General features: G+C 34.3%; 1 protein-coding gene across 1 annotated transcript; it reads right to left on the bottom strand.

The window, feature by feature from the left end:
* Positions 1 to 2,041: 2,041 nt before the first annotated feature.
* Positions 2,042 to 25,657, bottom strand: LOC128987773 (cytoglobin-2-like). The gene is made up of 5 exons (XM_054408792.1): positions 25,545 to 25,657; positions 6,859 to 7,146; positions 5,772 to 5,876; positions 4,461 to 4,581; positions 2,042 to 3,785 (listed from the first exon to the last, which is right to left on the bottom strand). Exons 2-5 carry the CDS (start codon positions 7,101 to 7,103, stop codon positions 3,630 to 3,632), a joined length of 627 nt encoding a protein of 208 aa, XP_054264767.1. The 5' UTR covers positions 7,104 to 7,146; positions 25,545 to 25,657; the 3' UTR covers positions 2,042 to 3,629.

The raw sequence follows: 25,657 nt of genomic DNA, 5'->3' as shown, positions 1-25,657 counted from the left end.
CCTGTAAAATATATATATAATATACATGTAATAAAATTAAATGAATAAATAAAATCAATTGGTATGTCAGAAAAGTATGGTGGTTATACACTATACAGCACTATGAATATATATTTAATACATTTATAATATTTATCTGGAAAACGTCTTCAAAGTGGTCGGTATCCAACCAATATCATTCAGAATCACATTTCCAATCTTCATTCCCCAAGTTTTCAATAAAAGCACAAGGGAACCGCTTCATTTCCAATTATAGCGGTTCATAATAATTTTTTAAGAGAGTGGCTTTTTCTTATTTTAAAGATAAAAAAAAAACTAGTTGAGTTTATTTATGGATGTTGCAATTATTTTGTATTGTTTTACATATATAAGTTGTAAATTTTCAATTTTATGTGGAAGACTTATTGTGTAGAACAATAGTTAATCTATATGTGTGTTAAAACTAAGACTAATTTAGTCTTAGTTTTTAACACACAAAAAGATATAGATTAAATAGATTTAATCTGATTATTTGATTATCTTGATAATTTTTAACTGTGATTTTTCTATAAAACCCTATACAATGACGGAAAAATCTGATTTATAAAACAATAAAAAAAACTGCTGTGATTAGTACTCAAATTCAAAATTTTTAATTCCGACAACAAATCCCCTCGCACATACATTCACACACGATCACACTCACAGACATCACTTCGAAACCCACGGGACCAAAAACCAATATTCCCTCTAAAAATTCAAAGTCTAAAATATTAAACAAAACAACACACTTTCCATATACTATGCATAGGGAAGTATAAACCAAAGAATAAACTAAAGTATAAACCAGAAGAATGTAAGTTCAGTCAACTGTCAAAGATAATAATTGTATTTTGTACACAAAATGCATGCTTTACTCTAACATTTATGCGAATGTTAGCTCAGATATAGCCATAAAGATTTGCATAACAAAAGATCTGCTTGGATTGATAACCCTCATATTTTACGGCGGAAATATCAAACATGGTTGTAAAATGTCGCTACGCAAACATGGGCAAAAACGATACGCTTTAAAAAAACATCTCTTAAGTATTACTTTTTAAACACGAGGTTCTCTGTGATACGGAGTTTATAGCTTAAGATGAATTTTAATAAAAGGGCAGTTAAAAATCCAAACCTCCGATATTGATATCCCTAACTCAGTTTAGACCCTCAGTTTCATTAAAAACGCGTTCCCATTTAACTAATCCCATATTAAAGAGGACATTATTTTCCACTTATCACTTGAATTTATAGCTGACGCGCATGTTATTTCCACTTTCATTTTAAAATAATGTCAGAGTTTTCAGGACATAATCTAAAACAGAATAAACATATGCAGATAAGTTAAATAAACAATGTAAAAATTAATAATACTGGGATGCTACATAATAGTGTAGATAAGTTTGAGATAGTTGGGTATCACTTTGTTATTGAGGATTTTGTAGAAAATTATTCAAGGAAATATACATAATACGTGTTTTATGTTAATGTTTTAATTGCTTAACCCTAGTTAAGACCGAAGACGTTCAGTGTGCAATATTAAATAGGCCAAAACCAGAGATCCTAATAAAGGGTGTTGTTTAGCACTTTATCTATATACATATCACACACCTATATATTGTATGATGTGGGATGGTGATACATTAATTAGGTATGAGTGTGTGTGATTTTACATTTGGCAAATGCATGTTTTTAAGCACAAACGAGATTGTAAATATGAGTTCATACTAAATTGAATGTCTAAGGAATGAATGTTAAATAAGAAAACGTAGTATTAAACAGACCAATAGACAAGTAGGGTAGGTTTAATCAAACTTATCTTAAACTTAAACGAGAGGGAAACCTACTTCAAGTACTAGCTAAATTGCTAATAAAGGATTCATACTAGCTCGCTACATTTTGTTTTTCTGTGAATTAGTTTGTGAAAAGCTTTAATGGCATCAATGTATTTCGAGTAATATATAGAAAATGTATGGAATGAATATATGTACAGGACTTTAGGGTAAAAACAAACAAACCATTCAATAAATAGTTTAATCTAACACAACATCGCTTTATATCAACTTTTCATAAGATACCTCTTGATTATACAGTACTTATATTTACATAAAATATATTAAAGCCTTTCAACCATTCGCTAAACGTGTTTTAAAAATAGCAAAGTCTTACATTGCGAAAGGAAAGAAACCATAATGACAGGAGCATATTTAAGTAAATATTTCTATACACCTTTTCTATACATACAAATACTATATATATAATAATTTATATATACAATTAGATTCTTTACATCATAGAGGGAATGTCTATTTGAAATTTAAAACATCTTGTAGTAGTTGCGGAAGGGGTTTCCTTAGGGCCCAATCTTACTTATAAACCTTTTCCAATATAAAACATAGCATACTATTTCAGACACACTTGATGGTAACAAAATGACAAAAATAAATAATAAACCCAACTTTTGGATCTATTTGAAATTAGAAAAATTGCATTGACAATGCCAATTTCAATACAATCTATCTCACTTCAATAGGGTTGTTGAAAATAGAATACAATTTCCTTATTAGAAAGTAAAAGTGTTAAAATTTGTGTAATCGCTTGTATTTTATATAGGATTATACTTAAAGAAATTTCGGCCATATGTAATTGTTTCTTAAGCTTCCTTTGTAAAATTATATTTGAATTCACTTATTTCTATTCTGTTTACATAACCACTTTTAAAGTAAGTAACTTTTACTCAAAGCGTTTGATAATTAATATTTGTTTTCATGTCTAGGTAACTTGAGTAGTTGATGTGCATGAAATATATTAACTTTTGAAATAAATCATATTCTTATCAGAATGAAAACTGCGCAATTTACACAACAGTTCAGAAAAATACATGCACGTAAACTTAGTTTTCTTTAAGTTTAACAGCGTTGTCAATACGTAAATAAATAACCCTTTAAAATTTTTATATTGTATATTTTTTGATACGTAGTGCTAGTAAAAATTAATAAATGTATGTGGCTTTGGATAGTTCTTAATCGCAAGGGTTGAAAGTAAAGAAAGGAAAGAAATAATTTCATAAAATATTCTAACCGAATGCTTATATACCATTTTGATCAAATACGGCTATTGAGTTAGGAGATGCGTTCATAAAGGTAGGTGTATTGCCTTTCTAGTGCTGAATTAAAAAAAAAAATTATAGAGAATAGATCAAAATGATTGATGTAAATACGGGATGTTTCAGCGTGTTGAATCGTTTTTATTTTATTTTAAACAATTTCTGTTTGGTCGCGAGAGACTAAACAGTTATGAGAATAACGAATCCGACCACACAATCTTAATGATCTTGGTAACTTTGAATAATATTATGTCATAATACCACAGATTTATAGTCTCATATAGTAGCAGTAAGGTGTAGTTCATGTAGGAAATTGAGAAAACTTTCATTCACATTCAGAGTTCATGAAATAAGAGATCCAGGTATCTCAGACAGAGCGACACGTACATGGTTACTAATCTTGTGGTCCGGGTACTGTCGAGGAAGGTGGAGGAGGAGGTTACTGCTTGGACCGAGCGATGCTCCAGCGCCGTCTCGAGAACGAGGACCTCCTCCGCCCCTGCTATTGCGCCCTCTGGCTGGCCTCCTCAGTTGACATCGCCTCCTTCATAATCGCTCCCATAAAGGCAAACAAAGCAGTCCACGCCGCGTGAGTTTCTTCGGACCACTGATCTTCAAGTGATGGTTTTATCGCGAGAATAAACTGTGGTCCAATCAGCTAGAACAAAGAATAGTGATTGAGTTATGATTAATATGATATTGTAAGCTTTCATTTAGCTCCTTGATGCGGTTACCCCCGGAGTGATGTGAAACACAAGGTTTTGACCGTTGTCTGAAAAAAACGCAATTTACCACTTTTAGAGAGATTTCAAATGATAGTTAAAGCTAGTAATTTGATCGACAAGATACTAATTAATTTTGAAATTGTTACTAGATTGCACAAATGTAAATCAATTGGTTGTAGCAGTTTATATAAAGCCCGTGTGGTTACAGTACTATACGAATGAAATACTCACAACAAATTAAATATAATAAGGGCAATTATGTTCAAGCCAAATGAACTTTAAGATTGCTCTCCATTAGTTCATTAGTTCACCAATCATTACCTTCTTTAAATAGTATCATTAATATAAAAACTGTTATTAGCGCATACTTTTCAAAATAGGTTTTTGGCCTATGATTTTATTGATTTCGTCCATAGCATAGAGATTTTAGATGTAGCCACCGATGTTTCTTTATATTGGCAAAATATGATGCTATTATTTAATTTTTTAATATGTAAAAAAGGTTCCTGGTGTATATGATTACTGTAATGTGTATACAATTGTTTAAATTATATAGTTAGCTAAGTAAATAATAACATAGTATAGAATAAACCTTTTCAGGTACTCACGTCTACATATTTAGGCTTTGCCCCGTAGCCATGGTGTTTCTTCCCAAGTTCTCTCAATAAGGTAGTAAGTTTTTCAGGTTCATTTAATCTAGCTACTGCTTTCTGAACGAACGCCATAACTCTGTAACATATTTATCAATTATCTTAATCAATTTGTCTTAATTTAAACAATGGCAATAGTGTTTCCTTTTCACAGTACTATTAAAGATAGGTGCTGAAATACGTTTATATCCAATAATCAAATATGAGTTATGTTTGTGTGGATGTATGTATTTTTATCACACATACCAACTAATACATAATGTGGCCTTAAAGGTTGTAGGAGATATCTTAGATAAAGAATAAAAATAATATTCATGGTGTCAAATTACTTAGGATAACAACATTCAAAAAACTTCTGAAAATTAGCCCTAACACTTAAGTATAATCAAAGGAATCCGATGAATTTAAAATTGTGTAAACAACATTGTGTTTGCCCATGTTAGGATTTTATGGTTGCTTTATTATTACAATCCTTAAAACTTTTTTCTCATTGTATTAAATATTATAAACAGCATTTACTTCTTTGTAGTGCAACCTAAAACTTCTTGGTAATCATATCAACATCCGTTTTATATTTTTCTTAGCCCCCTAACAAATGTTGCACGACCGAATACGGTGCGTTCTTTTACAAAATTCGATTGATACTCTTAAGCTAGATTGAAATAACAAGACAGGTTTGAATTATACTACAGTATGGTAAAATGTTTACTGTAACTGCTTGCAGATCAAACTGCACCTAAGTTCAACTGAGAAATCCATTGTTTATGCCTTGTTTGTTGAAGCTACAACTTCTTGAACTGTTCCAGGAGTTGAATGGCCAGAAGCTGCAATGGGGTGCTTCAAACTCAAACTGAAGTTCAAGCACAATACGACCCTGTTTTCTTGTTCTTGAGTAGTGTAAGTTTCTATTTGGTTAGGATGATATTTTACATTATTTTAAAATAAAAACTGTATGAGTTAAAAATATCGTCATAAATAAAGAAATATTAAATGATATACATTGTATATTTTAAATTGATATATCAAAACACATTTGATTGTTTACAGACATTCGAGTACTACCTGAAGCATAATATTTGTCTTAAAAAAATTCGTGTAAAAATTCACAATATTGTAAGTTTTTAATTAACAAACACAAATATTGAGTGCACAGACAGCAAGCTAAAGCATTTATCGTTAGTAAAAGTTCCCACAAGCTAGTATTGTAAATTTAACTAATATTGCAATAATAAACATGTAATAAATGTTCTGTTTTTACATTAAATTTACCTCAAAGCATGAGCACGAAGCTGCTTACTGTGTTTCAGTTCGTCAATAGGAAGACCGTTGAAGGGCAAGAATACTTGTTGGACATCTGGATGCGTCTCGAACAAGCTACACAATCGAAGGTTTAAAATACCTGAATTGCTATGAATACATAATTTAAATATCTTGAAATAACTTAATAATCTAGTTTAATGCAATTTGTGGGGTATGTTTTTAAATACTTAAGTACTGAGTAAGGTGGATGAAGGTAGATTAAGTTATGTACTGATAAGAAAACACTGTTTTACCAGTGACGTAGTTTAAAGATTCTATTATTTCAATACATTAATCTTGAGGTTTTATTACTATTTTGAGTAACATTTTGTCTTCCCATTTCCAAAAAAAAAAAAAAAAAAAAAAAAAACACCTGTATCAAAAAATTCCTAAAGAATCCAGTTGCCTTTAAGGCTTTCAATAAATGGTTAAAGCCATTGCTACACAAATAGTCTTTTCTTATTATAAGCTATCATGCCTTCATATTCAGCGTAAAATACTCTCACAGATTATTTCACTGTCTAAAAGAATAATATTAATATAAAATGATGATCGTTTTATCTATCAAAGTTACCAAACTGTTTTATGATATATATTTATTATATTAGCTCTAGAGTATCGTTGCTACCCTAAAAACAGGGGATATACAAAATGAAACACCAAATATTTTTTACGTTTCTAAAATAAATAACCTACGGTTTTGTGTGACATCCAAAATAAATTTTCCCCTACATTTTAAAATATAAGATATAAAATGCTTAACCTATAAAAACTTTATCTAGTTCAACATTTCTTTGTTCGTTGACCAACTAAATTTTTTTCAATATCCTTTTAATTTATTCAAATAATTCATACCTGTTTTATTTGTCTTAATATATTCATTCATTGTCAGAAATGTCATGAGGTTACAACTAAATTAAATGAAATTCTTCAGAAAATATTTTTTATGCTCACAACAATTATAGCGACGTTACAAAGTTAACTATAGAGTATAACTTGTTTAATTTTCTTTTAAAATACCCTCCATTGTCACGTAGAAATTCCAATCTACTCTCACCTGATAAATGTTATCACCCCGACCTTGGCGATATCTCCTTCCACAACCTTCCAATTCGCTACCAGAAGTTCCTTCTGTCTGTCTGTCAAAGGTTCTGGTTCTCCGACGAAGTTCTCTTCCTCCTCTTCCTGCAGAGTGTTCTGCCGAGAGTTCCTCCCAAGTTTTGCTCCTCCCTGGCTCTCGCTGCTGCTGCTCTCTTGCTTCGGCAGCATCGAGTTACGACGCCCGGTCGCCGTGTTACCCATGGCGCGTTGTTCACCGCATACTATAGAAAGCTCTCGTACATCTCTGGCAACAGAAAATCATACTTGTTAGGACAATAAGTACAATTTGCTATGCATTAGGGTGAAACATTAAATTTATTCAGTTTTCAAACATTAGTAGCATTTTAATCTGGCTAGTTGACCCAATAAAGTTTTTAGAAAGAAGGAAAAAGCCTTGTGTTTAAACTCAATTAATAGTTGATTTACTTTGTTATAGTGTTGTGATATAGTATTTGGGGCTTAGTTTTAATATTAAGGCCTATGGTTAAAAAACAGGTCTCTTAAACAAGGATTGAATGTGTGTTAGGATATCTTTCCTTAAAGCCACACCTTAATAGAAACATAGTATTTTGTACTAAAAGCTTATTTGTAAAAAAATCTATATAAAAACACTTAGTTTAAAAATATCAAAAATATTACGCTATACTTGAGTTTTATATACTGTAGATGAATTTCACTACATCATTAAAAAAGTTTATTAAAACTGTAATTCATATTCATTTCCGTATAAATTCCTACTATTTATTTTAAAAGCATTACTAAATATTTAATACTCTTTTATTATACGTTTGACCAATTGTCATTCATACATAGTCCAGATTATTTATGTGTTAGCTTATAACATATCTTTTTTTAAGATTTGTTAAAAATGTTAAGATAACAAAACAAAAACAATGATAAAATATTATTTAACATGAATGCAATTCTGCCAAATGGTTTTTCACAACTTAAATAAAAAAAAAAATATTACTGATGATTTCTTATGTCACGTCTAAGGAGGTATTTCAAACCCAGTTAACTAAAAGTTATATGTATAATATGAAAATTGTTAATTTTTTTACATTACAATGCAAATATATATTTTTTCTACCCTAAAGCCGTATAACGGACGAGAAGTATTCAACGATTTCACCTCACCAACCACTGTAATACATCACGGCAGCGTATAAACTTGCCTTATCAGTTTATGGAAGCCACGTTTGGTCCTTATCCGCTCCACGGAGCCCACTCAAATGTTCATCTTTGTAAATCATGTTTACCTTTAATCGCATCACCCCGTAACTCTTGCGGCGAATTTTCCATCATATTTTATCTAGGATTTTACACAACGTGAATGAAGGGTGAGGGTTTTCATTGGTTTAGAAATATTTCGATAAAACCCTATTAAATATCAACATATTTATAATATATGTTTGATTTTTGATTAACGGGTATGGCTTAGAATGTTTAATTGTGTCGTATTTTTTATTCGAGTATTTTCAATAGCCGATCATATAAACTTAAACTAAAAACTTTAACTGTAGACGTTTTAGTCATACCACACTTTTTCCAATATCGCTTCGTTATTCAGATATCTGCCATTATTTTGTATTTTTACATTAAAATTTTTATCTTAAGATTGTTTTGACGGAACATTAGGAACCTTGGTATGTATATTAAGGTAAAGGATACCTATGTTGAAAAAAATATCATCTCGGCCAATATTTTATTATTTAAATTGTAATTACATAGTAATAGCTGATTTTATGATTAAATTGCATGAACACTTTTATTTTGCATTAACAGTTTCAATTTTTAATTTGCTATCAGACAACACCAAGATTCAAAAAGATCGAATAAAATATGCTGAAATATCCTATTTTACAATAAAGAATCCTGATATTTTAGCTCTACTTTATTCGATCTTTTTGACTTTGAAGTCGGTTAGGACATTTTAAATGCAAATTCATGTATTCTTGACAATTTTTCATAACATCTGCTATTTCTTAGTAAAATTTAAAAACATGACCACAATTTTGAAATTTGTAATTGAACTAAGATGAAGTTTTTCTAATATGTGTCTCTTAAACCTTAACATACATACCAATTCACCAACATTCCATAATGTTCGGTAAAAAAAATAGATAAACATATTTATGTAAAAAATTGCGGATGCCTGATTATCGAAGTGATTAGAGAAACAGTTTTATTCTTGACGTTCTCCGCAATTTACCCAATAAACTTAAAGTCCCTATCTTTTTTAAAACCCTGTATATTGGAGGCCGATAGTACTTCAATAATTTTCATAAGATAAATATTTTCATACGCACAATATATATATTTTTATTCACTAATAATGCTCCATTTTTTTATATTCTGACTTTTTGCCTTGTAAACCAAATTCCAAGAAATGGCACTTTCAGAACTCGATTCAGAATCCCTGGAGTGAGTTGTTTATTTTCAGTTTTGGATCAAAAGTTGTCAAAGTGCTGATTCATGAAAATTTGTCTATAAGTGGTTCATTTACAGTCACTTAAAATTATTTGACACTTCAAATCATATTTCTTTATGTGATATTGCTTGAATACGTTTTAAACACAATTAAAGTACATAATCAGAACATAATGACTAAATAAATGAAAGAATAAACTATTTTTATCTATTGTTCCAAAGTGTTTTAACATCTTATTTAATACAAATATTTATCCGTTCATTTGAATTTGTAGGTAATTAATCTCACAGACCTTCTCCGAGGAATCGGTATATCCAAGCAAGTTTTGTCCTTCTTTTCACTGTAGTTATACTGATAAATCATTCAAATCAACATTTAATAACATAGGAAAAAATGAGTCTATTTGTTATCCTACCTCATTTTTACACACTAGTCCTACTTCCTATGCTAAAAGATGCTTTGTAGGTATATGAAGTGTGTCTTTATTCATGGAAATATGTTGCCCAGTTGGTCCAGTAATTTTCATGCGATTGACCATGTGACATACTTACAAACGTCCAATCTTAAACATTTAATATTAGTTCCCTCTATCCAAACTACTATCTAAACTATTTGAATTATGTAAATAAATTCTCTTACTGTCTTTCATACTTCTTCTGTACATTTTCTGAAAGGTGAGAAACTATCAGTTTAATCTACACTGAACAATTTAGGTTCGTGAGCATTGTCCTTTTTAAGATTCTCAGAAGCCTAATAAACCGTCGTTTAAAAATGAAACAAGTTTATAAAACGTCTTTAAATACATTTAAACAAATTATTTGATGAACTAGCCTGATCAGACGTCGGAAAGGAGAGGGCTGAAGGTCCAGTAGTTAATACAACACAAAATGTTCTTAACAAGTTTGAAAAACTAGTATATCGTCCGGTTCTAATTACCATAAACAGCATAATAAGTAATATTAAAATGATAGGTTTTTCTGTTACTAAAACATTAGTGCAAAATTACACGTATTGAGTGATATTAAAAAATATCGTCACAGGATTTGAGAAGATTTGCTTATATAATCGGAACATAATTTTAGAATCGTTGCGGCAAGCCTAAGTATGCATTCTCGGTTATTCAACTGAGCGTTATTGTACGTGTGTACGTTTCTTTTTTTATAAGTATGTTTAAATAAAACTAAACAAAAGGAATAGCCAACTAAAAAAACTAAAAACAAAGGAAATTTATAACTATGTACTTGAATACCGATGAAAACTGCTAATTTTTGTTAGGCGAACTAGTAAATAGTTAAACACTCTGATATAAACGAACACTGGCTCTCTTGTGGTGTGGGGCTATATTTAACTTGTTTGCCACTGATGGAGTTTGTGGTTAAACTCCAGACGTAGAGAGTTCCGTAGCAACAACAGATTAGCTGATGAGACCTCGCTTGTTTGCAGACATGGATATTTGGCTGAGCAGAGTTCAACAAACCAGCAGATAGTTCACCAACAAAACAATCTGAATCACAATAATTAATAGGTTTTAGTATTCTGTGCTGTTTTCTACCACAACCAATTAATTTAACTGTTGTTCGAAAATGTATCACTCCGCACTTTTCGGTTATTTATGTAAAATTCTTCAGACTGTAGAAATAGCGGTCGTTTAAGTTACATCAGATTTTTTTCGCCCAATGGATCAAAATATAACCCTAAAATATAAATAGATAGTTCATCCTTAAAGAAGTTGCCATTTTTATTTAAGGGTTATACTTTTGTCCTTCGGGTGAAAAAGAATCAAATTGTGTAGTTGGAATTACGTTAGTTTTGTCACTTGTAAATTAGCTGAGAATAATTGCAGATTGGTTTATCTAGACATGGTTGCACACTGTTGTCAGCTACACAGTGACTTTTTACATTAAACCTAAGGTAATGTCGATCCAGGTAACTAAATACTAGACTTACAAAATATAAATACGTCAGTAATCTTTTTTTGCGAATAATTAAAAATAGATGGATTTAATTTTGGTAGCCAACATTAAAAGGTAGGCACTATGTATCATTATCATTGATCGTAAGCTCATGTAGAAAACGGCCACTTTAGGCTCAAGTAATAAAACGTACAATTTAAATAAAGAATGATAGTTTGTTTAGTCTGAAAATCCGTGAATTGAATCTCTCTACACAAGCTGCAAGGATTCTATGATCAATACTTAGAAGCTGTGCAAGGGACTTGCACATGCACAGGGCAAAGATATATTTTATTTTCATAAATATAAAAACAAAACAAACACAAACTGAGTATTTAAACCTAGCAGACATTTTTACTGCATGGTGAGTGCACAAGCGTTTCCGTATCCGCCCGACCGATGCTCAATATATTTCTCGTATACCTCTTTATTTTGGCATTTTAATTGATTGTTTCTGTTTACGAATAAACTAACTTTTTAACCCATGGCTAATACAGAAAATAGTAATATCAGGCTTAATGACATTTTTACTAATTACTTTAACCTTGATCATATATCGATAGTAACTAAAACATTTGAAATTAATATTTTTAATTTAATAAAAACATATCAGTTAAAATTATTTCTAAAATACCTATTTTATTCTATTAAATTTTCTTGGAAACACGTGGTCGAATAGATATGCTTCTTAAAAACCCGTAAGTCACTCTAACATTAATTTCACACTTTTTTTGCACAAAACAGGATTAATCTTGGTACAAAACTAAACCTAAGTCTAAGTTTTACAAAAAATTGTTGGATGCTATTGTATAATGTTATTTAACATCCAGTGCAATGTATGCAAAAACCTTCACATATAATATGGAGGTTATATTAATTGGGGATGAGTTCCCAGATAACTTAATCGTCCAATATAACTATGCACACCCTTGTTAATTTAGAAGAATCTTGAATTTATTTTGAAATATAAATGTGAATCTAATGATTCTTGGTTTTTATGACAGAGTTTGTCGTTTAATTACGTATAATTTTCGTTAAATTATATGGTTACACCTTTTAAACTTTACAAAAGATATTGTACCGTATTCCATATCAAAGTAAATTGAAATATATCATGAAAACAACTAATCAGCAAAATGCAGTTTATACATTAGTGTAGGGTAGCCAAAGTAGTATAAAAATACATACCGAAAAAAGTACATACCGATAACAATCGGTATGTACTGCCTTTTACTATAAATACAATATGTAATACAATACAAAAATACAATATGCTATAGCCATACAAATCATGTGTATACAAATAATTGCATGCCCAAGGTGTAGCAAGTTTAAAAAAAAAGGTCTAGTTGAGTTGCCGACAGAGTGCACTATGTGTATAGTAACGATTTCATTTTTTACACATCATAGCTAAGAAACTAATAGATACACGCAATATGAATTGCATCTTCATGTGTGTCTCTATAAACTATCATATTCAAAGCACTCAGAACATTCAATTATAATAGCAGTTCACCCTAAGAGATACTCATTTAACCATGCCCTCTTTGACTGAACACCCGACTACATATGGTCCATATAGATGAGATATTGACTTACATGCTTCAATATCTAAGATCAATGGTAGAACTGTACTAAAACATTTCTTGGATGTTGCTTCTATAGAGGCAAAGGTGTACTCAAAGAATCTAAATATTACAAATACTCTGCAAAAGTAGCCTATAGAGTAAGGTAAAGCTACATACGAAACAAGGAGACATAAACCCTCTCAACGTGCTTTTTTTTATTTATTACAATAAAGAGTTTAGACATATAAAGTTGATTTTAGCCTATTTTGATAATCTAAAAGAGGTATGCAATTTGGAAAGCTGGAAGTTCAACGTTTAATTTAAGCATGAATATCAAAGCATGCACGTTGCGGCTTCACAGTTTTAATTAGTATAAACCACGACACGCGGTCGTGCTGTGGTAGCGTGTTGGGGAGTTCATCACGCGAGCTGACTAATCTGGTATTAATGTAAACATTAATAATAAGTTCACAAAGTACTTGAATTGTCACTTCGCCAAGTGATCAATAGTGAAGTGTAATTGTGTTGCTTTATTGTCTTAAAGGGATGAATTATGTTTACACAAGTTTCGATTGCAATTTAGTATACTGGAACTAGGCTATATTTATAAAAAAAAAACATGAATAAGTATGATTAATTCCTAAGGATCAATAATTATTTCATAAGAATGACCATCTACATTCCTGCACATGATATTAGCGATCAAAACAACCAAAGAAATGCAAATACTGTAAACTGTAAATGATTTATATTACTTACATGTCAAATTTCTATCAAACGATTGCTGTTATATTAACTATAATAGTCTATTATTTAAAAATGATGACACAGGTACATGTTAAACAAAATATTTAAAAGTGTGGTTAATAGGAAGACTTTGAGCTCCTTTTGTCACATTTATTACTGGGACGAAGACTGAGTTTACTACAAAAACTTTAAAACACAATTTTACTAATTTCTTTTGCACGGGTTGAAAAATTCTGGAATATATTTTACTTTATTGTTCTAGATGTACTTAGAATAGCTGGTAACATAATACAGTATAATATAAAATCTATTTCCACAATAAATAGATGAAGTAAAGCCATTTTAAGCTGAAGTGACAATTTACCTAAACAAATATTATATTATTATATTATTAATTATTATAAATATAAATAATAAATAAATATAAATTATAAATATTATATTATTATAAATATTAGGTGTAAGATTGTTTTAACTGTAAAAAAACTTTTAACTGATATGTAAGGACCTTTATCCGATTATCACCCGATTTCCGAAATGAAAACCAATCGTTTCTGTCAACACGGTTTATGACCTAGCTGCTGGCTTACCCATAAATCCTATTTACACTAAATCCACATGAATTAACGCACATATTTATTTATATTCATGCTATAATGTGCAACATAAAGTAAATGCATCAGTAATTTATTATGAAAATTATATCTGGTATTACTATTTCCACTCTAGTAAAATCAACAAAATATCTATAATTCCATAACTCTTAGTTTTAAATAATATTTAATGTTCATATCGTATTTTGTGACGAGCCTTTTTCCTAGGGGGGTAAATATTTGCTATTTGGCCGTGCGTCTGTTGAGGTAAGCAAGCGGCGGCGGCGAACCTGGCTAGCGCCCTTTGACCCGGCTTATCAGTTCGGATAAGCTTGGGTATCCTGGGACTACCGGATAGCCGAGAAAGACATTCTAGTGGTGGATCCCGGGCAGTGAAGAAGGCAGTGTTGGTGTCCTGTGTAAACGGCTGGCGTACGTTGGAGGTACAGAGTGTACGTGGTGTGATCGCGCCGAGTGTTGGTGTAAGTTGGGTACAGACGGTACAGACCCACTGTTGGTGAGTGGACGACTTGATATTATTAGTTTGATAATATTAATATCGGGTTTTATTGCGAGAGTTAGAGTTGTAACCGTGCTGGTCAAAGCCTGACGGTAGTTAGGATTTATATTAGTCAGGGATAATATTAAAGTGTATTCCTGACGGTTCTGGGCAGGTGCTAGAGCGCAAATAATATAATTTAATTGACTGTAGTAGATATTATTTTGCGTTGTACCTAGAGTTAGTTATATTACTAATAACTCTGAGGCCCGACAAACCTAGGCTGCACGATTTAGCGTGCGTAGTTGGAAGCACGAGGCCAGTAGGCTAGTAGGTAATATTATTAGCCGATTAACAGAAGCCCAGCTAAGTAACATAAAGTTGGTAGTAGCAGTAGCAGTAGTAGGGTTGTTATTGTTTATTCATTTTATTATTTTAATTTAACCTGAACAGCTTGTTTGGTAGTCCAACACGTTATCTTGGTAGCTTGGATAGCGGAGTACCGGCTATCAGATAATATATTTATCTAGTGTTTGGAACGTATTTAATATTTATTTATCTGCTACTAAGTAGCTCAATATTTTAATAGTGCAATTGCCATTTAGTTTTGCTTGTTTGGCTTGGTATTTATTGAGACCAGCTACTAGTGGTGTAGTCACTCTACCTATAGTGTACTTGTATATTATTATGTGGTACGATTATTGAGTGAACTGTTTGATTCTTAGCTTGGGCATTAGAGTTGTGTATTGGATTATAGTGGCCTAGTAGACCCCGCCTGGTGATAACACGCGTTGTGGTTTTTATTGGCAAGTCGTCGTGTAACTCACCGTGTTTTAGGCACTCTGGGCTTAACTATTGGATAGTTAGGACGAAGCCCGAGTTGCGTAGTCAGCAACGACCCCCTAGGAGTGTGGAGAATCGGCGTAGGCCTGGTAGTGATTATTGCACGTTTGTTTTGGTGACTTGTTTTTGACTTGTTCACAGTGCCCGTGTATGAGCCAGTCCTATACCGGTTAGACCCGGCTTTTGGCCTAGTGGTTTCCCTGACCTTATCGCAGACCCTGGAACTTTACCCAGCCATTGTAGGCTGAGCTATCCCCGGCAAACGGTTGCGACTGCTGCACTTTTAATTTTAATATTTTTCCAGTGCAGAAAGTAGCGTCGCAAGATGGCGCCTGCGAACAGGGACTGAGGTTGGCAGTGGTGCTGAGTTGCTGACGTATTAACGGCGCCCGAACAAAATAATTTTATTCGTGCAGATTTGCTGCGGACTTGTGCAGATTGGCTGCGGACCTGAGCTGTTGAGCAGAGTTTTAGGCAGACATGCTGTGATTTTATAGTCGGTTGGGTAGGCCTAACCTGTTTTCTGTTACAGCGTGGTGTGTTGTGAACCCTAATTTATTTAGTGGTTGTATACATAGATATTAGTTAGTAATTTTAATTTTGCTAATTAATTGAGCCTTATCATTGAATATTATTTGAGTGAGAACCCTTATTGTGTATTTGTGGTTTGACTTTCACACCCATGATTCGTCTGATTTATTATTTTGCTAATTAATTGAGCTTTATCATTGAATATTATTTGAGTGAGAACCCTTATTGTGTATTTGTGGTTGGACTTTCACACCTATAATTGGTTTGATTTATTATAACGGTGTTAAATATATTTTAATTGGTTTCGCTCTTATTTTTGCGGATTAGTCGTGGTATTTGGATTTTAATTATGGTTGTGACTACGAGTACGACGTCTGTGCTGGGCGGTACGCCTATTACGTCTGCTATTGTTACCACTAGTTTTGGGGTTAGCTCCGAACTGTCGGTGATGACGACGTCGTCATTGTGGCCTGCGTCTTCGCCCGTTTGGCCGACTATTTCATCGGTCGTGGCTACGACGGTGACAACTTCTTTGACCTATTCCGCGCCAGCGACTATGTCCTTGGGGTCGCAGTCCCGGGACGGTCGCGTGGGTTGGATATATGACCTCTCGAAAGGGGAGCTCATGAGAACGATGGACCAGTATGGTTTGGTGACCACTGGGACTTCTGCGGAATTACGGCAGAGATTTTCATCGTTTTGGAAGCAGCGGAATGCCCGTCGGTACAGCGATGATAGGCTGTGTACAGCTGGGGCTGCTGCACTGACATATTTACCGCCCGCTACTACAACTATGGAGCTTCCTGGCCCCCCGAGAACCGTACCTCAGGTACTGGGTAGCACTGAGTCGGACCAAAGAGAGCTATTCGGACTTAGCGGGGAGTTAGAAGCGGTTAAAGAGATCCTTGGGTTGTCTTTGGAGACTGATACCCGGACTCTTAGAGAACATCTGGCATCGGTGGTGCGACAGGCGAGAGGCTCGCCGAGTAATGGGGTCGGCTATGGGTTCGAAAGACCCGCCAACCCTACGTCCCCTGTTGTGGCTGCTCCAATGCCTACCTTTGGGTTACCTAGTAGACCCGAGGGATGGCAGCTGCCCAATGATATTTCTGAGAGACCAGCCCGGCCTTCTAGTGTGGAGGTGCCACGTGGATCGGGTATGCTCTCGAGTGAGGCCAGCAGGGTGGAGCCGAAGAATTGCTCCAAGATATGTGACATGGTCCGAAAGTGGGGTTTGAAATGGACGTAGAGACCCTGTGTCATTCCTGGAGCGTCTTGAAGAGCTGATGGTCTCGTACTCTATATCGTCGGAGGATCTGCTCAGAGCGCTACCGGAGCTGCTGCAAGGTTCAGCACTTCTTTGGTATAGGAACTGCAAGGAGCTCCTGTATTCTTTTGAAGCTTTCCGGCATCAATTTGAGATCCAGTTCCTTCCACCTGGTTATCAGAGGAATTTGGATGAGGAGATCCGGAAAAGGACGCAGGGTGAGACCGAGCACTTCCGGGTCTACGTTGTTGCCATAAGTACCTTGCTTAGGCGTAGCGGTACGTTGTCAGAGCATGGTAGATTGGACTTGATCTACAACAACATGCGACCTGAGTACAAACTCATGGTGCGACGGCGGGACTTCCGCAATCTGGCCGAGATGGTTGAGTTGGCCGAAGACTACGAGGCCTATCTGCGAGAGAAGGCGGCCTTTAGACCTCCTCCTTCTCCGAACGTAGCGCTGGTTTTGGAAACCGCCTACACACCCAAAAAGAAGGTGGAGAAGCGCGCCGAAACTGCCGCCGTCGAGAAGCGGAGTTTCGAGAGACCATCTCCGGAAGCCGAGTCGCGTGGGTGGGTAGCTTTGAAGTCGGATCGGGTCCACGGTCAACGGCCCGTGACAGCAGCTAGAGCGCCTGAGGGTCCAAAGGGGACGGTGAAATGTTTTAGGTGCCAGGAGATTGGTCACTTTGCCCGAGAATGTGGTAAACCAAGGACCGTCTCCTGTTATGGGTGTGGCAAACCTGGTTTGACGGTGAGTCAGTGTGGATGTCGGGCGGGAAACGGCAGGCCAGCCCAGACATCAGGAGGTCAACTGGGCAAGGCCACCCAAAACGAACGACCTCAGAAGAGTGGTCCGAGTGGCTCGGAAAACTAAACAGCCTGGTTGGTGGAGTAGACGAGGACCGGCTGATTTCAGAGACAAGGCCCTTTGTTGAAGTTGTGCTGATGGGCAGCGTTTTCGTGGCGTTACTGGACACTGGGTCCGTCGTCAACTTGGTTGGGCGAGGAGTCGCCGAACATCTTCAACGCCAGGGGATAGAGCCTTGTAAGAAGACCACTCCTCTAAGGATGGCAGATGGTTCACGGTCAACGGCCGAGTATTCGTTTCGGCTAGCAGGAGAAGCTGCGGGAAGACGGTGGATGGGAGATGCCTTGTACGTCCCCACTCTCACCACAGACATGATTCTGGGTATGGATGTCATACGAGACCTCGGATTGGTGACATGTGGGACAGAGGTACTAAGAATGGGCGTGGGTGATGACTGTTCTGGCCAAGGTGGCCGCATAGACAGTGTCAAAATTGGTGACGTAGACCCCGAAGGCCCTTGCAATGGAAATCCCCGTCTGGTTCCTGATGCCAAATCATTCAGCACCATGTTGGCTGGTAGTGGCCAGTAGAAGAGTTTTTCTTTGTTTTAAGGTTGAGACCTGTAGTGTAGGATTCACCATTGGGTTAGGGGTTGGAGTATTTTGTTTTGGCCGGAGTTCAAAGATTTTTTTTCTTTTTTGGCCGTTTTCTTTTTTTTCATCCCGATGTAAGTGGGGGATGTGACGAGCCTTTTTCCTAGGGGGGTAAATATTTGCTATTTGGCCGTGCGTCTGTTGAGGTAAGCAAGCGGCGGCGGCGAACCTGGCTAGCGCCCTTTGACCCGGCTTATCAGTTCGGATAAGCTTGGGTATCCTGGGACTACCGGATAGCCGAGAAAGACATTCTAGTGGTGGATCCCGGGCAGTGAAGAAGGCAGTGTTGGTGTCCTGTGTAAACGGCTGGCGTACGTTGGAGGTACAGAGTGTACGTGGTGTGATCGCGCCGAGTGTTGGTGTAAGTTGGGTACAGACGGTACAGACCCACTGTTGGTGAGTGGACGACTTGATATTATTAGTTTGATAATATTAATATCGGGTTTTATTGCGAGAGTTAGAGTTGTAACCGTGCTGGTCAAAGCCTGACGGTAGTTAGGATTTATATTAGTCAGGGATAATATTAAAGTGTATTCCTGACGGTTCTGGGCAGGTGCTAGAGCGCAAATAATATAATTTAATTGACTATAGTAGATATTATTTTGCGTTGTACCTAGAGTTAGTTATATTACTAATAACTCTGAGGCCCGACAAACCTAGGCTGCACGATTTAGCGTGCGTAGTTGGAAGCACGAGGCCAGTAGGCTAGTAGGTAATATTATTAGCCGATTAACAGAAGCCCAGCTAAGTAACATAAAGTTGGTAGTAGCAGTAGCAGTAGTAGGGTTGTTATTGTTTATTCATTTTATTATTTTAATTTAACCTGAACAGCTTGTTTGGTAGTCCAACACGTTATCTTGGTAGCTTGGATAGCGGAGTACCGGCTATCAGATAATATATTTATCTAGTGTTTGGAACGTATTTAATATTTATTTATCTGCTACTAAGTAGCTCAATATTTTAATAGTGCAATTGCCATTTAGTTTTGCTTGTTTGGCTTGGTATTTATTGAGACCAGCTACTAGTGGTGTAGTCACTCTACCTATAGTGTACTTGTATATTATTATGTGGTACGATTATTGAGTGAACTGTTTGATTCTTAGCTTGGGCATTAGAGTTGTGTATTGGATTATAGTGGCCTAGTAGACCCCGCCTGGTGATAACACGCGTTGTGGTTTTTATTGGCAAGTCGTCGTGTAACTCACCGTGTTTAGGCACTCTGGGCTTAACTATTGGATAGTTAGGACGAAGCCCGAGTTGCGTAGTCAGCAACGACCCCCTAGGAGTGTGGAGAATCGGCGTAGGCCTGGTAGTGATTATTGCACGTTTGTTTTGGTGACTTGTTTTTGACTTGTTCACAGTGCCCGTGTATGAGCCAGTCCTATACCGGTTAGACCCGGCTTTTGGCCTAGTGGTTTCCCTGACCTTATCGCAGACCCTGGAACTTTACCCAGCCATTGTAGGCTGAGCTATCCCCGGCAAACGGTTGCGACTGCTGCACTTTTAATTTTAATATTTTTCCAGTGCAGAAAACATCGTCGCAACTTTTATCAATGTCAATAATTTTTATCGGCCCAATATTGAATCTGTAATCAAGCTTGATCTCTGAAAGTATGAAAGTGATGAGGCAGCATTTAACAGGAGATGTTGAGGGGAACACAAGAGGCAGGGGGAGGCTTGGAGTGGATGGCTGGATTCTTTTCCTGCAGAACCTATTCTCTTGTCTAGTGGAAACCATTAACGCTATTACTTTTATAACATTTAAAATCATAACACTCTTGGTTGAAACTGGTTTTACCTAACTATATACTATTAAGCTTTGTACATTTTTATTTAGGAGAATAGTATATTTCATACATCCTAAGAATACTGAAAACTTAAGTTTGTCTGGAAATCTTACGGGTTAGTAGAACTTATTTCTACTAACTGTGATATGTTTGTTACTGGGAATGAGGTTGCTTATTTGATACAAAATGTCTGGACCCAGAAATCTAGAATAATTTGATTCTACATTGGCTAAAGATTCCAGAGTACACGTACTAAAAAAACTATGTATGCATCATATTTTCCTCATGTTATAACTTATAAACAGATTAATCATAGTTATAAATAAACTTACCTATTCTAAAATATTATTGGAATTCCTAGTCCTGAATTAAGTTTATAAATACTCAATATTATTGACTAACCTCAGTAAAAAATATTTTTCCTACAGTTACCTAACAATGTTCATGTTCTCTCGCTGATTTGAGAAAGCAAAGTGGCCAATTCGCTCATGTTAACAATGTTAACATTGTCTCACTCTAATTATTTTGTCTCACTCCAGATTTGCAACGTGAAGGCAAGAAATAGTGAGCGCGTAACATGCAGGCAACGTAGTATGCGCGTGAAATACGTTGGCAGCACTGGCTGTAAATCAGCTGGTCAGCTGTTGTACTGTTGTATTTGTCACTTCACATTAAATGTTATATTAAAAGTTCACTTCTGTGTAAAAATAGGTTATGTTTCTTCACCAATTTATTTGTTTTATGGTAACTGTAGGAAAAGTATAATGTGCAACTCGAGTTCAAAGTACAATTGCCTCACTCGAGAAACCATTCCTCACTCGCCTACGGCTCGTGAGTAAGGATTTCTCTCGAGTGAGTCAATTGCTCACTTTTCTCACTAGTTGCACAAATAACTATTCTTTGTAGCTACAAACAGTAAAAGAAAACACGCGTCTGACGTAGCATAAAATAATACGTTATATTGTATTATCAGAGAGACACTGTTTCTCTAAGTTGTTAATCTAAGGCATTTAAGTTTGGTTTCACGACCAATTTCCAACCAGCAAAAAAAAATCTAGAACCACATTTTATCTCAAATCACATAGACCCCAATTTCCAATAAAAGGATGAGTTATGAAGTTTTTCCAATAATGATTCCTTGTCAGATTCCTTAGATAACAATGAGAAATCATTTCGTTGCTGTAATAACTTGAAGATTTGTATGTTAATACTATTCTAGAATAAACCTTATAACATCCATTCATATAAAATATCAATCTGATAAAGTTACTTGCATCGCATTTTTATTTTTGATTAAAACAAACAGAAATTAATCTGCAGGATTTGTTAAAATAAAGGTCTACGTTAATTGTTTGTACCGTGTGAGATGTTATTGTTTTGCCTGGTATTCAAGTACGTAATGAAGCCTTGTTGTACAATTGAAGAAAAACTCCAAAAACTGTACCTTAAAAATCCCCATGTTCTCCGTCTTGACAATAAGAAAACCGTTGTAGTTCGCTTGTTTATAAATATATTTTTAATAAAGTTGGCAAATCTATTTATTTAATCTTTTACTGTTGCCATTTGATCAGATAACCTTTGTCTTCAACCCATTTGAGAACAACAGAAGTACTCATTAAATCAAATTTTTTAAACAGGGAATACATATGTTGTGTTTAGGGAAATGTTTTAGTAAAAATCTAATCAGGCAAATGAAATTCGCCAATAGGTTCGCTGTGATGGTGGTATTTATTAATTCCATATATTCATTCATTATACATTTCATATACAGGAGAAAACTGGTATTCGTTCTTTTTATAATATCAGCTAATATCTATTTCGTGTATATTTCCTCCATATCTTTTCAATAATTGCAATTACATTATTTCTCATTAATTTACATAGCTTAGTCTAGTCTGTCTTCGCAAACAATTAGTTTTTAGCTTACCATTGGTATAAGAAAAGACGGAACGGCTAAATTATTTACCTATTTACCATGAAATGTTTTGTCTGAATGTCCAAACTAACTCATTACAATTTGATTTTTGCAAGCGTTAATTAAAAGTCAACTCATTCAAAGCTACGAGAATAATATAATCAAATAAAGATACCATCATACCTTAGAGGTATAGTAAAGGTTAAGATATTTAGACCACGCAAAGTGAAAGAGAGTAAAAAGGGTTTTTATTAACATTTTTTATATGTTTACCATCAATAGTAAAAGTGTATTGAATTAATTAAATCCATTTTTTACCTATCAGTAATTTTTGAGCAAATCTAGCGTGGATTTTCATACGCTATTTGTTGAAAAAACTTTTATAAGAACACAAATCTGAAGAAGGATACTTAACACTTTAAGGTTTTACAAAATATTGCAAATATGGTGTTTGTGTTGTTTTTATGATTCGTTTATTGACTTTGTATTAAAATATTAACATTCAATAATGCTTTGAAAATACGCAATTTCTATTGATTATTTATCACATCATTTATAGTACTTTATGGTACTATAAAAGTACCCATAGTACTTTATGAGTACTTTTTTAGTTAATAATTAAGACAACTTAATCAATTCCAAGTAACTAATCATACCTGATTTATTAATTTATAATATCGCACATCCAATAATCACAACCAGTTCTAGTGAACAACCCATCTTTATAATTTGATATTGTTTAACATACATTTGTCGATATCACAACAACCATTGATGAGAGGTCTACATTTTACTATTTCCTTTCTATTTGTGGAATTGTTTAATTGGCTTGAAACCTGTCAAGGCATTTGTTTGACAAAGTTAAACATAATCTAAGAACTTTGTGTGAAACTACTAATTAGCTTTAGGATTCAAGTGAAAACACATCTGTGAAAAGTTATAATAAACTGAGCTTTGATGCTATAAAAAATATAAATGCGGTTGTCATATATTTTTTGCGAATAACACTTTCTCGCACAAAATATAATTTTTATCAATCTACACACCTAAATCATAAAATTTGTTAGCATTTCTATATATCAATAATAATACATTAGTTTACCAGTGTTAAATAAAATTAATTAGTATATGGATGACACTCATAAAATAATGTCTAAAATAGATTTTGATAGAAGCAAAACTCCACATTTAAAATTTAAATTACACTACATGAGCACTAAGATTCGTAGCAATAAATATTGTTATGACACATGTAAATGACATTACAGATTTACTATCCTATACATCCTGGAGTGCTTTGTTATTCTGTAAGTCTACCTCTGCAAGTTTAATAGTCTCATTCTGGTTGACATAAATTATATATTATTATTTCATCAATATTATAAGTCAATAACTTTTAGGCCAATCAATAAAGTTTTACGGTTACTATCTGATAATAGTGTATGTGATGTGAATAGTAGTCCATTGAGAAAATTCTAATCTTATATATTAAAAATGTGGTACTTTCTTTTCCAAGTTCGTTTGGCTCTGCTACCCGACCGATTTTCATGATTGAGGTCTCAAATTGAAGGTACACACGCACATATTTGCCATCAAGCATCGGCATATATTTATCTATAATCCCACTCGGCTTAAACGTAAATGAAATTTGCTCCCTATGTATTTCTTATGGGAGTAAAATTTGGTTTTCTTTTCCGAGATAGTTTGGCTCTTCTACCAGACCGATTTTTATGTTTGAGGCCTCAAATTGAAGGTATGCATGCACAGTTTTTTTTTTCAAATTCTTACTTCAATTTAAGATGTATTTTGCTAGTTATAATTGTCTAATCCTATATATTTTGGTTTAAGAACCTTCAGTGAAATACTGGCTTTCATAAGGCTATTATTTATTCAAATCGGATGGGTTTCAAGCAAACGCAAGGTGAACAACCAACACAAAAATTATTTTCCATAGGTTATTTCCTGATTAAAAATCAATATCTCCAGTATTGTTAATGTTTTTTTTTTATATGTTTTAGACTCAAAATAATCAGAAAATTATAGCCTATAATTTGAGCTGTTGTGCTGTTGATCGTTTGAATCAGTTACGTTCAAAATACTGTATTACCCAATAAAAAATTATAAATTTGATTATTTCTCAGATATTATGTTTCCTTTAAAGCTTCGGAGCTGCATGGGTCCTCTAGTACAAAGTATTATTTCCAAAACTTTTGTTTTCACCACAGTTATTATAAGTTTATTAACTATCAAGCCGTTGGTTAGATCAACATATAAAATGTAGAGGATGGAAACTCTGAATAAGCAGTGGCATAATTTATGAATGAAATATATATATTTTACCTAGAGCTTTAGCCTGACCATAGTAAATTATGTGTTTGCCCTATTTTGTCTTAGCGCCAATCACGTAAGCTAATTTTTCTAATCTTTGATCTTAAATGTTATATTTTACCCTTTACCCGTGTATTTAACTCTAGCGCTCTTTACAGCCCAAAAGGTTAATTAATGCAATTTAGCATGAGCATGAACATTAAACATGGACTGAAGATTTGTTCCATGTGAGCATCTCACAACCTACAATCACTGATATATCATATACATGATATGTTATTGCTAAATTATATACAATCAATGTACGAAATGCTACGAAGTATATCTTTTTATATTAATAGTTTTGAGGAATTCTTAAATGTACACGGAAAGTTCTTGCCTGGCCTCGGGTGCTTTCTTAGACTATTTACTTGATTCAATAACGTCTTGAGCCTGTGGAACCTATGAAATTCGAGGTAAAGCTAATGGCCATTTATAAAACCGAATCTGGGACAAAACAAAGCAAAGCTATTGAAATAAGTATTCACTGAGGGAGTTTTCTTTATTTACACATTAAACACTCTCTGATATCCATTAATATACTGGTTATTCTTTAGATAACAGTACCTTGATAATCACCAAATTGATTTGGAAACATTTATTATACTACATAACTAATATTCTTGGTCACAAAATCAACAACCATACGAATCTATAACTAAATAGTTAGTTGCTTACCAAAACTTGGAAGGAAGATCCGAGGAATTTGGACAAAAAAACTTTACACTCTCTCACTAAAAATTCGAGCGCTCTCGAAGAAACTTCTCACACAGAGGACTTCCAATTCTGAG

Source organism: Macrosteles quadrilineatus, unplaced genomic scaffold, assembly GCF_028750875.1.
Source record: "Macrosteles quadrilineatus isolate MER2022 unplaced genomic scaffold, UCM_ALF_1.0 Scaffold_2__2_contigs__length_208266976, whole genome shotgun sequence".
In the NCBI taxonomy this organism is placed as follows: Eukaryota; Metazoa; Arthropoda; class Insecta; order Hemiptera; family Cicadellidae; genus Macrosteles; species Macrosteles quadrilineatus.
This window is presented reverse-complemented; position numbering and strand designations above follow the sequence as displayed.